We start from the raw sequence: 17,210 nt of genomic DNA on the forward strand, positions 1-17,210 counted from the left end.
GACTATACTCTGCTTTCCCTTCCTTCTAGATCACGAAACCCAGGAGAACATAGTCAGTGTTTGTAAAAAGCAAAAAAAAAAAAAAAAAGAAGGAAAGAGTTCTGACCTCCCTTTGTCTCTTCAGCCTGGTCCTCGGACCCTTGTCTGCATAAGAGTCCACGAGAATATCCTTGCAGAGTTTTATTCTTAAAAGTCTTTGTGCAAAACACGACTGAATAACTATACACACCAGCACTAACCAACCAACCCAAACACCAGCCTCAGCAACAAACTAACATTTCTCATTTATATATACAGCTTGCTGCAAGCTGCTGAGTCATGCTGACCCAGTTTTATTCACATTAAAGAAACAGCGGCCATTTTAGCCGTGACAGACATGATCACATCCTCCCAAGCTTCCCAGTATTTCAACTTGGTCAATCAGTTGCGTTGTGTTAAGGACCAGAACCAAAAGAGCAGGCAGCTGCCTCGTACTTTGAGGAGCCGTGTAGACGTTTTGTTGCTTATTCACCCAAGGCTCACTGATGGACCTACCAATGATAGTGACTCACTTGGACCCTAACACACATTGTAACAGAGCTCGGTCTCCTGCCTATCTCCTGTTAGAAACTGAGATATGGAAGCTAGTAGCTCAATGGCACCTTAGACCTAGTCCTCCTGCTAACCTCCCTAATGTTAAGAGGGTCTCTTCTCCAGTCTTCATGTGGGGAGGCAGAAAAAGGTCCTCCTTTCCTTCCACTCTGCAGTTTTAATCTGAAATCTTAGGCGAAGTATTGAACCCAGAGCTGAGAAACTGATCGCGCTAATGAAATTCCCTGTCGCAAAATGCGCCTAGAACAATGGGAGCTTCGAACACTGTGCTATCCTGTATCAAAACTACCACCAAAGCCTACCTGCATCCTAAATGGCTCACCATACTCCACACACAAATTCATTATAAGCCCTCAATATTACGCCCATGTACTTCATCAGGACTCTTCCTTTATTGGGCCGTTTCTCCAATGTCGCTCCACCAGGTGCCAAAAATCCTAATGGCCAGGTTGACTCATTTTTCTATTTTGCATTCTCATTTTGTATTTTTTATGTTGTGAGCTGCCCTTGATCTTTGAAGGAAGGGTGGCATACAAATTTAATAAATAAATTTCTATACATCTTTTTCTATCTTCTCATTCATATTCCCTTTGATTTTATTCATTTGTTCTGCTTCTCTAAATATAGAGAGCACCTATTAGTAAATATAGATTAAAAATCTGTGTGTGTGTCCGCGCGCACGCTTGCTTGCTTAAAAGTATTGCAATCTGCTTTTAGTTATTTTGGTAAGAAAGTGACGAATACGTTTAATAAAAAGAACAAATAAATCAAGAGTGGACAAACACATTCACAAACACCCCTTTTCATATTTGCTCATTGGTGGCAGGCAATCAAGGATATCCAACTCGAGGCCTCCCCGTATGAGATACCTTTCATAACTGCGTCCACCTTCTTACCTGACTGCACCCAATTGACTGTCGGTCTGGGCGGCTACACAAAGTTCTCCTCGCACATCTCCTGGCTGCACCAGTAACGTCTCTTCAGTCAGCTCTGTCCCATCCTTTGGTTTTGTTATTGTTTAGTCGTGTCAGACTCTTCGTGACCCATCCTTTGGTACCTCCCCCTAAATTGGCCAAATTTGCATAACCCCTTCAACCCCACAACAGGAGCCCTGTGGTGAAACCCAGCCAGCCCCACCACTGTGAAGGTAGGTGCCAGATTCTCACCTGCAGATGTCTCCCATGGAAGATTCTGCTTCGGTGGTCTTGCATCTTTCTTCTTCTGAAGCCATGGCACGGTGAACAAGGTCGAGGGAGTTAAGTCCCCTTTGCTACCTGAAGCCTCCGATCTTTCCACGCATGCTGCAATATCAAGCAAAGGTGGTTTAGTAGCCATTCTTCTTGATTGGAAAGTCTCACCATACTCCACACACAAATTCATTATAAGCCCTCAATATTATGCCCATGTACTTCATCAGGACTCTTCCTTAATTTGGCCGTTTCTCCAATGTCGCTCCACCAGGTGCCAAAAATCCTGCTGGCAGGTTGACTCATTTTTCTATTTTGCATTCTCATTTTGTATTTCTTATGTTGTGAGCTGCCCTTGATCTTTGAAGGAAGGGTGGCATACAAATTTAATAAATAAATTTCTATACATCTTTTTCTATCTTATTCATATTCCCTCTGATTTTATTCATTTGTTCTGCTTCTCTAAATATAGAGAGCACCTATAAGTAAATATAGATTTAAAATGTCTCTGTGTGTGTGTGTGTGTGTCAGCTCTTCAGTCAGCTCTGTCCCATCCTTTGGTACCTCCCCCTAAACTGGCTGTGGCAATGACCAAATTTGCGTAACCCCTTCAACCCCACAACAGGAGCCCCGTGGTGAAACCCAGTTCCAAGCCAGCCAGCCCCACCACTGTGAAGGTAGGTGCCAGATTCTCACCTGCAGATATCTCCGCTGGAAGATTCTGCTTCGGAGGTCTTGCATCTTCCTTCTGAAGCCATGGCACGGTGAACAAGCTCGAGCTGAACAAGTCCCCTTCACTACCTGAAGCCTCCGATCTTTCCACGCAGGCTGCAATATCAAGCAAAGGTGGTTTAGTAGCCATTCTACTAGATTTGGAAGGTTTCTTGCTCGCTACCCACTCCGTGGCCTCCAGCGGACCTCATATCTGGGCCTCCCTCCTCTTTGGAAGAAGAATCCTGAGGCTGTTTGGTGGGCTGCTTTTGAGCTTGGCTTCCTTGCCTCCTGCTCCCTTCTCAAGATGTCATCACAATCCCTCTACTATGCAAGTAACTGCAGGAGGGGGCACACACAGATCCTAATCCGACCCACAAACAAACTGGATAATTACACATTAACCTGAGGCCTTTTGCATGAAGAGCAAGTGCCCTCTCTCACAATTTAGTTTTATGTCAGGGGTTTGTACACAGGTGCCTAGCTGTTCCAAAAATTCCTACATTACAGCCCTGGCCCTAAACCTGGGTAGCTAATTTCTGGCACTCCAGAGGTTGCTGGACTTCAACTCCCAACAGCCCTGGCCAGCAAGGCTAAGAAGCGAGGATGATGGGAGTTGCAACTGAGCATCATCAGGGGAGGCCAGCTTAGCCAGCCAGCCACCCTCCCTGCCCAAATATCTTAGGTCACCGATAGTCAAGAAATCTGCTCCTTTCCTTTCAGAAAGGAACCCTTGTGCTCCCAAAATCTGTGCCACCTGAATTCAAGTCCCTACAGCAGTTGCATACAGAGCTTCACAGCAGCCTGCTGGATTTGCTGTGCCTTTCCCTGCTCCTTTTACGGCTGACGTAGGAAATCTCCAGCCAACAAGCTTATTCTGTTCCGGCACAGGCCTCAGTTTGACCTGTGACACTGTTTTCCCCAAGTCTCACCCACAAACCTCACACCTGAAGTCCCATGCCATAGAGTGAAAGATCACCTGCTTTGTGTGCAGAAGTTCCCAGGTTCAATCCCCAGCAGCATCTCCAGATAATTATAATTAGATTTATATACAGTGGTACCTCGGGTTACATACGCTTCAGGTTACAGACTCCGCTAACCCAGAAATAGTACCTTGGGTTATGAACTTTGCTTCAGGATGAGAACAGAAATCGTGGTCTGGCATCGTGTTGGCAGCAGGAGGCCCCATTAGCTAAAGTGGTGCTTCAGGTTAAGAACAGTTTCAGGTTAAGAATGGACCTCCGGAACGAATTAAGTACTTAACCCGAGGTACCACTGTACAGCCTTTTAACAAGTGATATCAGGATAGTTCACAAGATTAAAGAACAAATGAGTAATTAAAATAAAAACAACGAAACAACAACAATTTATTTTTTCTACCCTGCCCATCTGACTGGGTTGCCCCAGCCACTCAGTGCAGCTTCAACAAAAATACAGTGTCAAACATTAAAAGCTTCCCGATACAGGGCTGCCTTCAGAATTCCTCTCTCTTTGACAAGCGACAGGAAGGTGTTCCACAGGGCAGGCACCACTACCGGGAAGTCCCTCTCCCTGTTTCCCTGTAACTTCACTTCCAGCAATGAGTGGACTGCCAGAAAGCCCTCGGAGCTGGACCTCAGTGTCCAGGCCAAGCAACAGGGGTGAAGCCACTCCTTCAGGTATACAGGGCTGAGGCCGTTGGGCTGGCGGCATTCCATGCCTGAAACCCTGGAGAGCTTCTGCCAGTCAATGAGGCAATATTACGCTACATGGACCAGTGGTCTGACTCAGGATGATGCAGCTTCCAGCACCAAAAGGCCCCGGGTTCAGTTCCCAGCATCTCCAAAAAGGGCTGGGAGAGACTCCCTGCCTGAAGCCACCAGTCCGTGCAGACCATTTTTTCTCAAACTTGAATTCCCAGCTGCTGTTGGACTACAAACCCCACCATCCCTGATCACTGGTCCTGCTAGCTATGGATGATGGGAGTTATAGTCCAACAACAGCTGAGAATTATAGTCCAACAACAGCTGAGTATAGAATTTTCTATAATGGTATAGAAAATACTGAGCTCAAGTGGATCCAACATTGCCAAGAGTTGAGCTCTATGCCTTTCTGTGTGCCCAAGTTATTCTTGCCCAGCTGCAGGAGGATAACATCTGGAGGCACCAGCCGCTCCCAAATCATGCATGTCCTCCTAACCCAGCCACACAACGTGCAGCCTGTGACCCAGCCCAAGGTGGGATTCTCTCCCGGACGCCAGCATGCGCTTCCTTGCACACAACTGTGTCCAGAAAACCTTATGGGCAGGGGCTGGAACTAAACAAAACAAAGTCAACGTGATGCCACCACGTACCCCTTTGTGTGCAGTCTATATAGCTCAGTTGGTAGGCCATGAGGCTCTTGATCTCTGGTGCATTTACAATCCTCTTCAACAGGGGTCAGCAAACCTTTCCAGCAGTGGGCCATTCCACCGTCCCTCAGACCATGTGGTGAGCCGGACTATATTTTGAGGGGGGCGGGGCGAGTCAGAATTCCTATGCCCCACAAATAACCCAGAGATGCATTTTAAATAAAAGGACACATTCTACTCATGTAAAAACACGCTGATTCCCAGACCATCCGAGGGCTGGATTGAGAAGGCGATTGGGCTGCATCCGGCCCCTGGGCCTTTGGTTGCCTACCCCTGCTCTTCAATCACCCAGACTGGTGACCTGCAAGCAAATCTCTGACTCCCCTCATGTCCAAGCAGTGTTGGACTATTTCAAGAATAGAAGATCCTGGTGCCATCCAGGTGCTGTGAATGGAATCATAGAATTGCAGAAGTCCCCAAGAATTCTCTAGTCCAACCCCTGCAATGCAGGACTCCCAGCTCCCATCATCCCTGATCCTTAGCAAAATATCTAGATTTGATGCTATCCACAAACTATCTGCTAAAGAGCACTAAAGGATTAGAAATTCTCGCAAGCCTTTCCGTACTCAGTTACCATACTTGGAACACATGTAGCTTCCTGTTCAGCAAAACCTCAAACCACAATATAAGCAACATGTGCTCTGACACAACCCTGATCTGACTTCATTACTTCCGTTTCCTTGAGAATCGCTTGCTTCTCCATCAAGCTGTATTTGAAGCACAAGAGATACATCCATAGCAATGAGAACACCTAAACAGCAATGCACCAGCTCTCCTGGCACTGCTCTTGAAGCCTCAACTAGCATTTTTCCTCACTGGCCCAAGAGCCAGCGTAGTGAAGTGGTGAGAGTGCTGGACTAGGGCCAGGGAGACCCGAGCTCAAATCCCCACTCAGCTTTAAACTCAGTGGGTGATGTTGAAGAAGAAGAGTTTGGATTTGATATCCTGCTTATCACTACCCGAAGGAGTCTCAAAGCGGCCAACATTCTCCTTTCCCTTCCACAACAAACACTCTGTGAGTTGAGTGAGGCTGAGAGACTTCAGAGAAGTGTGACTGGCCCAAGGTCACCCAGCAGCTGCATGTGGAGGAGCAGGGAATCGAACCCGGTTCACCAGATTACGAGTCCACTGCTCTTAACCACTACACCACACTGGCTCTCAGGGTTGTTGTGGGGTGAAATGAGGAGGGGGAGAACCATGTATGCCACGTTCTCTCATTGGAGGATAGAAATGTAGCCATAAAGCAGTAAAATCACATATCATTGTGTATTCAGTATGCCACAAAAGGAACCAGTCGCCCGGACCAACGGATTGCAGAAAAGATCCCTGCACCCTAGAAGCAACAGCACAGGTGTGTTCACCACTACCAGAGAAGCCGGCTGGATCTCAGGGCAGTCCTGAACCTGAGCAGGGACTGTGCATTATATCACCAATGCAAGTCTTGACGGATATCTCCAACACAGAACAACCTCCCTCTACAGCCAGACCCACCCTCAGCCCCCTTCCCGACAACTCCTCACCTGAGCAAGGAGGAACGACTCCTGGCACCACTTCCTGACTGCTCTCCTGCTTCTTTTCTTCGCTTCCTGCAGGAATACTTAACTGGTGGCTTGGGCCAGCCACACTTGGGCTTTCCCGCACACTTGAGGCCTCCTTGGAGGCTAAGGCAGCTTGCACCACCTGGGTTGCAACCAGCTGCATCATGGAGACAAGGGATGCTGGATCAATCTGCACAACAGGGGGCAAGCTTGTTCCTTGGGTGAGTCCAGCACCCACTGCGCCTCCAGGCTGCAGCAGCGACAGGGCCTGCATGACACTTTGTTCTACAAGAGGCGTCAACGACAAGCGCAACTGATCTTCACGTTGGCGGTCTCCTTGTTCCTGCGTTGCTGCCTCCTTCCTGGGAAGCTCCTGATGGCCAGGGTTTGTCTGCAGCGGATGGTCTGTCTTGCTGGGTGGTTCTTCTGCCACATCAGATTTGGACGGAGGTTGCTGGTCTCCTTGTTCCTGCGTTGCTGCCTCCATCTTGGGCAGCTCCTGATGGTCGGGATTTGTCTGCAGCGGATACTCTGACTTGCTGGGTGGTTCTTCTGCCACATCAGATTTGGATGGAGGTTGCTGGTCTCCTTGTTCCGGCATTGCGGCCTCCTTCTTGGATGGCTCCTGATGGCCAGGGTTTGTCTGCAGTGGATGGTCTGTCTTGCTGGGTGGTTGTTCTGCCACATCAGATTTGGATGGAGGTTGCCGGTCTCCTTGCTCCTGCGTTGCTGCCTCCATCTTGGGCAGCTCATGATGGTCGGGATTTGTCTGCAGTGGCCGGTCAGACTTGTTGGGTGGCTGTTCTGCCACATCAGATTTGGCTGGAGGTTTTGCCACATTAGATTTGGCTGGTCTCCTTTTTCCTCCTTTCCTTGTCCTGGTCTTCTTCCCGGTCTCCTTTTGCTGGTCTCCTTGTTCCTGCGTTGCTGCCTCCATCTTGGGCAGCTCCTGATGGTCGGGATTTGTCTGCAGTGGATGGTCTGTCTTGCTGGGTGGTTGTTCTGCCACATCAGATTTGGACGGAGGTTGCTGGTCTCCTTGTTCCTGTGTTGCTGCCTCCATCTTGGGCAGCTCCTGATGGTTGGGATTTGTCTGCAGTGGATGCTCCGACTTCTTGGGTGGTTGTTCTGCCACATCAGATTTGGACGGAGGTTGCCGGTCTCCTTGTTCCTGCGTTGCTGCCTCCATCTTGGGCAACTCCTGATGGTCGGGATTTGTCTGCAGTGGCTGGTCAGACTTGTTGGGTGGTTGTTGTGCCACATCAGATTTGGCTGGAGGTTTTGCCAAATTAGATTTGGCTGGTCTCCTTTTTCCTCCTTTCCTTGTCCTGGTCTTCTTCCTGGTCTCCTTTTGCTGGTCTCCTTGTTCCTGCGTTGCTGCCTCTTTCTTGGGCAGCTCCTGATGGTCGGGATTTGTCTGTGGTGGATGGTCTGACTTGCGGGCGAGTTCTGCCACATCAGATTTGCCTGGAGGTTGCTGGTCTGCTTGCTCCTGTGTTGCTGCCTCCTTCTTGGGCAGCTCCTGATGGTCGGGATTTGTCTGCAGTGGAAGGTCTGACTTGTTGGGTGGTTGTTCTGCCGCATCAGATTTGGATGGAGGTTGCCGGTCTGCTTGTTCCTCCATTGCGGCCTCCTTTTTGGATGGCTCCTGGTGGCCAGGATTAGTCTGCAGTGGATGCTCTGATCTGTTGGGTGGTTGTTCTGCTGCATCAGATTTGGCTGGAGGTTCCCTGGAGCTTCCTGCTTCTGCAGACGACGCTAAAGAGGGGGAGAAAAAGCAAGTGGATCATTATTACTATGATTATTATTAGCAGTAGTATTGATTAAATTGGTATACATCTCCATCCATACAGCTCAGGGCAGTTCACAACATAAAAATACAAGATTTAAAAACCCAAAAGATACAAAATGGAACCAATAACACCCCCCCCCCCCCGCAGTTCATCAACGCTCTATTGCAACAACTTCAGGTTTACCTTTGGCAACAATACTGCAGGGAAACAGCAGAATATCTCCCCTGATCCTTGGTCACTGCTGAATTTGCAACAAAGTTCTACCCTGCATAGCATGAGTGCAAGAAGATCATTGTACTAAGCAACTGTAAAAAATACCAAGTGGGTGGGGGAAACTCCAGAGGAGTGAAATGGCTGAGATCAACCAACAACCTATTTTGAAATGGGTTGCAGAGTCACTCACACAATCCTATATAGGAACAAGCTTGATCTCCTTGGCAGGCATTATATTGACACAATGACAAAGCCAGGAGAAAAACCCCAGAACAGAATAAAGTATTCACTGAGCCACAGCTACTGCAACACGCCTGCCATCATCACACACATAATCCTGCTTACAAAAAACCAAAGGCCAGTTAATGAAGCATCTGTAACATCCACCTTACCTGGAGATCTAGTTGATTTTCTCAGTTCTCTCTTCTGGCTAGAAGAGGTCTGAGAACTCGAGCTGGGGGTGCTTGGTCGCTCTGAAGACCTGGACCTGGGGCTCCTAGATCGTGACCGTTTGCTGTGGGGCCCAGGGCTCCTAGATCGTGACCGAGTCTGACTTGAGGCATGGCCAGGAATTGAGTTCTGTGAAGTGTTTGGGTTAGAACTGGTAGAGCATGGCATTGGAATATGTTTTTCCTTCTTGTCACCTTCATGTCTGCAAAAGGCAGAAAAAACAGGATTTGAATGACTTCTCTTTTTCAAATGTAAAAGCAGAAATCAGATCTGCCAAGATGTTATTTTTGCAAATGGAAATCAACTAGAAATAGGAACTCTCGGGGTTGAAGCTAAAAGCATCAAAAGCCTACAGAATACGGCTGATGGGCCTGCAGCATCCAATGACTAAAGGAACCCAGATGCTGGCAACAGAATGCCCAGCTTCATACCAGAAAAGTATGGCTGCCACCTGCACTGGGAATGGCTACCTGCCTGCTAGTGGCTTAGCTGCAGCGCAACCCACAGCTGCTCAGCCAGCTGGCCCCTGGAGCCTTAGAATGAAGACATGAGGGCCTGCAGTCTGAGTTAAGCAGCTGCTACATGTACAGGTCAGGGACAACCAGTAACCTGGGGTGGAAAATATTGTCCCGGGGGGGGGGGGGTGTTACTTTTTCTGCAGCAGTGTTTCTTGTTACATAGTTCCTAAGAAGCAGTGAACGGGGGCTAACTGCAGATACTTGGCAGTTTTACATTCTTGAGTTTTCTCTACTAAATACAATGAAGGACCAGAATTAGATCACAGATCACTTTCTTGGGCATCAGAAAATGTCCCAGTGCAGAATACCCTCATACACAATTTCCCATTCAAAATGTCTCCAGAAACCCACACCATCGGGGACAACAGGGAAATGAGATTACTGCAGCCTAATTCTCATTACTGAGTATTCATGTTGAGATTGAAAGGTTACCTCTGTAACGAAGAGCATTCTTCTGGATTCCACTCAGGATACCTGTTTCAAGAAAAGCCAGCAAAACAGCTGTGTTATTCATTTGACACGGTACATGTACTCCATTCCATTATCATTCAGGCAAGTTTCTAAAACTGTCAAGTATTTCTCTCCCTTTTGTCCAAATTATTGACGTTTTACTACTGATCTTCTGGGGATGTTTAAAGGTGATTCCATGAGGATTCCCTGACTCTTGGACCCAGTATTCCAAAAGCTCCCTGGCATGAGACTCAGGTCCCAGCTCCTCCAAGAACTGGTTTGTCCTGAAGCCACGCCTCGTAAAACTCTGCTCATGCTCCACAGACATCCAAAAGCCACAGAACGCAAGATGAGATGCCTCTGAGCTTCTGCCTTCTTCCCTGGTTCAGCTCCACAATCGGCCTACAGACCACTTATACAAATTCATGCAGAACAGAACCTAGAGCAGGCACCGTTCCTTCAAAGGTGAGCTCCCACAACTTCCTTGGCTGAGGTTTGTGGCAAGGCCTGTAAGCAATGGCTCTGCTGCTTTTAGCAAAGCCCTGAGCTATCCAGAAAGTCATTTTCAAACCATTTCAAATCCTCAATCTATTCCCAATAAATTAAAATGAAAGGCCTTACCGTCGGCGTAGCTCATCACATTTCTCGGAGTGTGCAGCAGTGCGCACGTGCAGATTCCAGCCCTACAGGAGGGAGGGGAGAAATCAGCATGAGAAAACAAAAAAGCCTGGATGCTAGATGAGAACAAAGTGTCACCTAGTCCAGCATCCCATCTACTGCGGCAGTCCGCCAGATGCTTCTGAGAAACCCACAGAAGGTCCCTCCGCTGCTGTTGCTACTCCCAGCAACAACTATTTTTTTTAAAAAAATAGCGGTATATACATTTTTTATAAAAATAAAACACCAAGTTCCACTTAGTGATATGCCCAATACCCACTGATGGGGCTCCCATCTACAAAACTGCATAATCTCGTCATTTAAGGTCATGAGAGTCCGTGGCAGTGCTGAAAACTAACCAGGGGCCAAGCACATTTTGCACCTGGCTACCAGACACTTACAACCAAGTGGAGATGCCTGGGTGCCAGGATGGCGCCTGACGTCTCCACAACCTGGAGGTGCATGCCTGGGGATCCTGGGATCGTGATAGTCAAAAGTTCTTAACCTGGCTCAAGGTTGTCACTTCAACTTGCCAGATGTTTAACTGAGAATCAATCACAGTCAGTCCATCATTAGTAAAATAGGACTTCAGATCCATCTGGCCCCCAAATGGCAACTAGATATTGCATTTTGCCAACTGACACCTTGGTTTAAGGAGCCATTTGTCACCTAGCTTATATATCTGAGTTTCTACAGCAGAGTAGAAACACACTCACTTGATCTTCAATCCTGTGTATGAGTTTAACACTGGACAATGTTCAATACTGTGCAATGCATTTAATATTAAAATAGACAACAGCAGCTCAAAGTTAGATAAGACAAGAGTCTCCAGACATGGTGTCAGGTTTGAATCCCACCAATGTCAAATGGGCTTTCTGGATGTGGGGATTCATGAGGCCCTGAGGTGGCAGAGATGTCTCCTTGGGGATTAGGGGAGGGGAGATATGCTGCAGTGATGCTGTCCAACAACATTTGGAAGTCACCATGTTGACTTCCCCAGGATAACATCAACCACTCCTCATAGCGTAAGATCTGCTTGAAAGCCAGAGTGGAAAATGCACTCATCCTGGGCTCAATACAACCGTGTACACTTTTTTTCTGCAAAAACAAAGAACTCACTGTCATATCTGCACATTCTATTTTACACAGAGAACAGACGTGTGGAAGTACTGTTGGCGACACAGCATGATAATCGTTCATCATTGACGGAGATGGAGATCCTGAAGACTGAGGCATCAATGAAGCCGCAGGTGTTGTTGCGGATTGAGCTGCTGACGGTACACCAGGTCCTGCTGAAGGAAGGTATGATTCTGTTATGCAACACAGATGGATGCCAACGAAATTCCAGGAGAGAGGGTGCCAAGGACAAAGGCCACCTTGGAGCTTGCTCCTACTGGATATCTCCTTCCTGCCCCCCAAAAAGATAATTTCCCATCAACTACTCTGCGCAGGGGACAGTAAGCAAATAATGCATCAGGGTCTGATCCAGCTGAACCCCTCCCATCCTCCAGGGCCATTCTGAAGATCCACAGTGGTGTAGTGGTTAGTGTGTCAGACACAGACCTGGGAGACCAGGGTTCAAATCTCCACTCGGCCACAATGCCTTCAAAGTGACCTTGGGCCAGTCACTGCCTCTCGACCTAACCTATCACACAGAGCAGTTGTGAGGACAAAAAGATAAGAGGGAGAGCCATGTACGCCCCCTCAAGGTCCCTGGATAAAAAGGTAGGATAGAAATGAAATTAATAAATAAACTAATAAATAATTCTGCCAGACATTGCCCAGTAGGCAGGATACTGATGGGATTCTATACTATGGTATCTTTTTTTGAAAAAATGTAGGTTAATGTCACCTGTAAACCGCATTGGAAGGATTTGGATCCTGAAAGGTAGGATATAAATAACTGTAACAACAAAAAACACCCCCTCCCCAAAAAACCTCCTTGCTTATAGTACCCATGGGTGTGTGAGAGGGCAAGATATGTAAGGTGCTTTCCTAGAACCCCAACTGTTGTCTTTCTTCTCCACAAGTGTTTGTAAGAGCTTAAAAAGAGCCCAGCTACCTGATCACGCCAGCAGCCTATCTAGCCCAGCAGCCAGTTCTGCAGAGATCACAAGCAAGAGCAGAGCTCAGCAGCACTGCTCGCTTCTGTTCTCCAGCTACTAGTATACAGATGTGCCCATCCTCCAATCCGGGAGGTTGCATCCCTCATCATAACAAGCAACCATCATAATAAGCCTTACTCTCTGAATTTGTCTAATCCACTTTTGAATTCATCCACATTGGTGGCTGTCCCTGCATCATGTGGTAGAAAATGCCATAGTTTAACCCTGAAGTCTTCATGGGATTACTGGTTAGCCTGGTTTCTACACACTTACTGCCATATTCATAACTGGACTTACTTTTCATCAGGGAATCAGATCCACCGTGTCCGCCAGAGGTTTCCTCTTCTTTGCCCTGAGATGAAGTGGGCAACTGACGAGCCTTCTTGCGCTCAACGATGTCCCTCAGAATCATAGCCATGTTTTCAGGCTTCAGCTGATCATCTGAATAGTGGCCAAATTCCTCCAAATCTTTAGCAGATAAGCCAAAGTTTGAGAGAATTCTTGCAGCACTCTCTTCTGTGTAATGCCTCTGAGTATCTGCAGCATTTTCTGAAGTGGGCTGATCTGAGCTACAATTACCAGGTGGCAATGGATCATTCTCCTGACTGTTAGAGCCACATCCTTCCATCCCAGAAGATGACGTTCCTGGCCCTCCAAAAGTCCTACACTGCCTTTGGTCAGGTGCATTAGGTCCTGAAGACATGCTCTCTTTAGGATCACACATATTAGGACAGGGGCCGCTCATATTTGGCTGCGTATATTTTCTGCGTTTCTTTCTGGGTTGCCATGTGTCATCTGGACAAGGACCTCCGGTCCATGGGGTCATATCTCCTTCGGGTCCCCATGCGTCATCTGGACAAGGATCTCCCATCCACGGGGGCATATCTCCTCCGGGTCCCCACGTGTCATCTGGACAAGGACCTCCGGTCCATGGGGTCATATCTCCTTCGGGTCCCCATGTGTCATCTGGACAAGGACCTCCCATCCACGGGGGCATACCTCCTCCGGGTCCCCACGTGTCATCTGGACAAGGACCTCCCATCCATGGGGGCATATTTCCTCTGGGTCCCCACATGCCACCTCGGCAAGGACCTCTCATCCATGGGGGCATATATCCTCTAGGTCCCCACCTGTAATCCCGGAAATTTCCCTTCTGTTGGTTTTTCTTTTTTTTAGACTTGACCATGGCTAATTACACCTATATCCAATTTAAGGATTAAGTGTGGCAGAATGGTCAGAAGCAACAGGGTTCAACCACTGAGATCACTTGGTCTTAAACTGAACAAGCTGCAGAGGAGGACACTACAGAAGGAAATGCCAAATCTGCAGCAATTCACAGCAGACACCACCACCAAGCTGAAAGTAAAAACACAAAATGTAATCAGAAAGGAAGGAGGTGTGCGGAGGCTTTCCAGTGTACTGCACTGTGCGTCGCATGCATGACTGTTGGCCTGCTGTCCTTGAGGCCAGGGTGGCTGACCAAGAGAAATTGAGAGAGGCAGAGAGGATGAGGCATTTGGGCATTTTACTACTGGGTTCTGAGGCCAGAATGATAGCTCCTATGCTGTTGTGGACAATGAGGCTCCCCTAGAAGAACACCATGCTAAGGAAGAGGCAAGCAAACCCTTAGAAGGGGACCATTCCTTGGAGGATGTGCAGTTGTCCTCTTGTGCTGAAGATAGTCCTCCAGGGAGGGATGGAGGAATCCTAACAGCCGGTGGTCTGATAATTAGGAATACAGATCATGGTATTATGCTAGGATAGCTATCAAAGTTGTGGGTGGGTGACACAGCTTTATGATGCTTTCAGTCCTACTTGGATGACCATTTTCAGAAGGTAGGAGTATTGTTCAGCTCCAGTGCATACTTATTAATACTATTATCATTTATTAAATTTCTGTATTACCCTTTATCCGAGGATTACAGGGAAGTTGACAATAAAACAACAACAACAACAAATTCCCCACACATAGTTTAAAAGGGCATCAGATGTCAATCAGCCAAAGCCTTAGCAGAAGAGGAATTTTTTTGCCTGGAGCCTAAAGTAAGGAAGCAACCAGGCAAGCCTCCCTGGGGACAGTAAGAGGCCTCTGCAGAAAAGACCCTGCTCTCATGTTGCCACCCTCCAGACCTCTTAAGGAGGAGGCACACAGAAGGACGGCCTTTAGATGTCTTCTAAAAGTCAGATAGTTGTTTACTTCCTTAACAGCTGACAGGAGGTTGTCCCCCAGGGTAGGTGCAACTGCCAAGGCAGACATCCAAGGGTAGCCCTGTTTTTGATGGTTGAGGTCATTTTGTATTGGAGGCCCCCCAGAGTCTCTGGGGGAAGCCAGATATATTATTATTATTCTTACCACAAGGCCTCGTTCCTGGTCCATCACTGCCAGCTCAGACCACCCCCCCCCCCCGGGAAAAGATGTGAAGCTAAGGGATATTTTTGCCCTGACACACATCACATTATTTTATTTTATTTATAGTATTTGTTACTCAGCTGTTCACCAAAAAGGCTGCCAGAGTGGCTTGCATGTAATTATCAGAACAAAGCAAACCACTACCTTCAGGCTCACAAACTAAGAACAAGAAGTGTGAAACACAAGGGAAGAGCTTCACACTTAGAACTGGCCTTCATATACTTGCAATCAAAATTATTCAACCCCCATTGCAAACTGGGTTTATTATCAAAATTTACAATTTATAAGCTGCAATTTCAGCTGAATTTGAGGAAGCCACTTCAAGCATCCCTTCCGATGAGTCATTTCTATTGCTTTTGTTTGATTTGCTCATGGCAAACAACTGAAAGTCTGCAAATTTTGATAATAAGCCCAATTTGCCTTGGGGGTTGAATAATTTTGATTGCAACTATCTCACCAGTCTCCTCTTCTCCAGACTGAACATACCCAGCTCCCTTCTCAGGATTGGTTTCCAGACTCTGGGTCACTCTTTTCTCCACACAATCCAACTTGTTGATCACCTTCTTAAATTGTGGGGGCCAGAACTGAACACACGACTCCAAGCGTGGTTGGACCAAGGCAGAAACATGCCCTCCAACCTTTCTCTAATGAAAATAGGGATGTCCTATTCCATAATAATTTTACTCTTTATACCCCCCCCCCATCTGACTGGGTTTCCCCAGCCACTCTGGGCAGCTTCCAACATATAGAAAATAGAATAAAAAATCATTAACTTCCCTCTACAGGATTGCTTTCCGACGGCTCTGGGGTCAGATAACTCCATACCCTCCAACATTTCTCCCATGATAACAGGGGCATCCTAAGGGGAAACGGGACATTCCAGGATCATATCAGAAACTGGGAGAGCTTTTGTAAATCTGGAACTGTCCTTGGAAAACAGGGAAACTTGGAGGGTCCGTAGTAGTGGTAGTAGTAGTAGTAGTAACAACAACAACAAAACAATAAATAACAACAACAACAACCACAAGGCAGCCCTGTTTAGGGAAGCTCTTAATATTTGATGCATTATTGTACAGTATTTTACTATTTTGTTAGAAGCCGCCCATAGTGGGCATAAATAAATACATTATTATTATTATTAATTATTATTATTATTATTATTATCACACCAGGTACACCCCTCTCCTCCTCCCCGGGGAGCCTCCATCCCGACTTCTGCCTGGCAACTGAAAAGGCCTACCCGGGGGCAGCCAATCAGGCTCCGCTCTTTCCCTCCCTGAGGGTTGGAAGCCCCGCAGGCAGAGGACGAAGAGTTCTCCCGCCGAAGAAGACGCCTCGGAGCCAAGGCGGCGAGCGGGGGAAGGAGAACGAGGCCTCTTCAGGCGCGGACCCTGCCTCCCCGGCCGCCCCCATCCCCGGCCGCCATCTTGAGCCGCTTACCTCAGCCGACGCCTCTTTCCGCCGCCGCCGCCGCAACCGCCCTCGGAGCGCCACGCGCAGGCGCTGATCGGGGATGTACTGCGCGTGCGCGGCAGGCCCCTGGCTGCGGATTGGCCAGCGGGCAAAGAGGGCGGGGCCAAAGGAATGCGCGCGCGCGCTCTCTCTCTCTCTCAGGCCCATCTGGAGAAGGGCGCATGCGCGCTCCGCGTCTCCTTCCTGCGCGTGCGCTCTCGGCGCCGCCGCCCCTGCTCCTGACTGGTGGAGCCGCCATAGCCCGAGGCAGTCTACCCCCGGCGGCCGGATGGCGGCGTCTTCTCTTCCTTACCTCACGTACGAAAGGCTGTTGGCGGCCATGGGGTATTCGAGTGTGGGTGGGTTTGGGACCTGGAAGAGACCTGGGTTCGAATCCCGCAGTACTCGGGCCCTGAAACGCCCTGGGCGGGAGCACGGCGCCCAGCCACTGCCCCTCAGCCCAAGCTAGCTCACCAGGGTTGTTGTGGGGATAAAAAGGAGGAGGAGGAGACTTACGCACACCACCTTCGTGGGAATTAGTATTGGTTTATTAAATTTATATACTGTACTGCCCTTTATCCAAGGGCCACAAGGTGGTTTAGAGACGAAGGTGGGATATAGGCAAAAGGAATGAATGAAAAGAAGTATGCAGTTCCTAAGCTAAGATAAAATTAAAGCTAGGATAAATTAAAAGATGCCTGCTTCTTGGGAGAAAAACAATGACAAACCTAGACAGCATCTTAAAA

At 48.0% G+C, this 17,210-nt stretch overlaps 1 protein-coding gene across 16 annotated transcripts in view; it reads right to left on the reverse strand.

The window, feature by feature from the left end:
- LOC310657502 (uncharacterized protein) overlaps nucleotides 1-16,473 on the reverse strand; it is a 126,245-nt gene extending 109,772 nt beyond the window's left edge. For 10 of the 16 annotated variants that reach the window (XR_014501805.1, XM_083398168.1, XM_083398165.1 and 7 more), the window contains exons 1-9: nucleotides 16,253-16,455; nucleotides 12,900-13,958; nucleotides 11,617-11,789; nucleotides 10,462-10,523; nucleotides 9,823-9,864; nucleotides 8,815-9,074; nucleotides 6,399-8,174; nucleotides 2,475-2,606; nucleotides 1,758-1,892 (exon numbers count right to left, since the gene is read on the reverse strand). Coding sequence is in view for 15 of the 16 variants with exons in the window: in XM_083398168.1 (XP_083254294.1) it covers nucleotides 1,758-1,892; nucleotides 2,475-2,606; nucleotides 6,399-8,174; nucleotides 8,815-9,074; nucleotides 9,823-9,864; nucleotides 10,462-10,523; nucleotides 11,617-11,789; nucleotides 12,900-13,788 (3,469 nt within the window). In the remaining variant the exon portion in view is untranslated. Of the gene's footprint in view, nucleotides 1-1,757; nucleotides 1,893-2,474; nucleotides 2,607-6,398; nucleotides 8,175-8,814; nucleotides 9,075-9,822; nucleotides 9,865-10,461; nucleotides 10,524-11,616; nucleotides 11,790-12,899; nucleotides 13,959-16,252 lie in introns of all 16 variants that reach the window. The other 6 variants (XM_083398160.1, XM_083398157.1, XM_083398163.1 and 3 more) reach the window with 5 other exon arrangements.
- Nucleotides 16,474-17,210: the final 737 nt, after the last annotated feature.

The sequence above is a fragment of the Podarcis tiliguerta genome, assembly GCF_965153285.1.
Source record: "Podarcis tiliguerta genome assembly, chromosome: 9".
NCBI classification, from domain to species: Eukaryota; Metazoa; Chordata; class Lepidosauria; order Squamata; family Lacertidae; genus Podarcis; species Podarcis tiliguerta.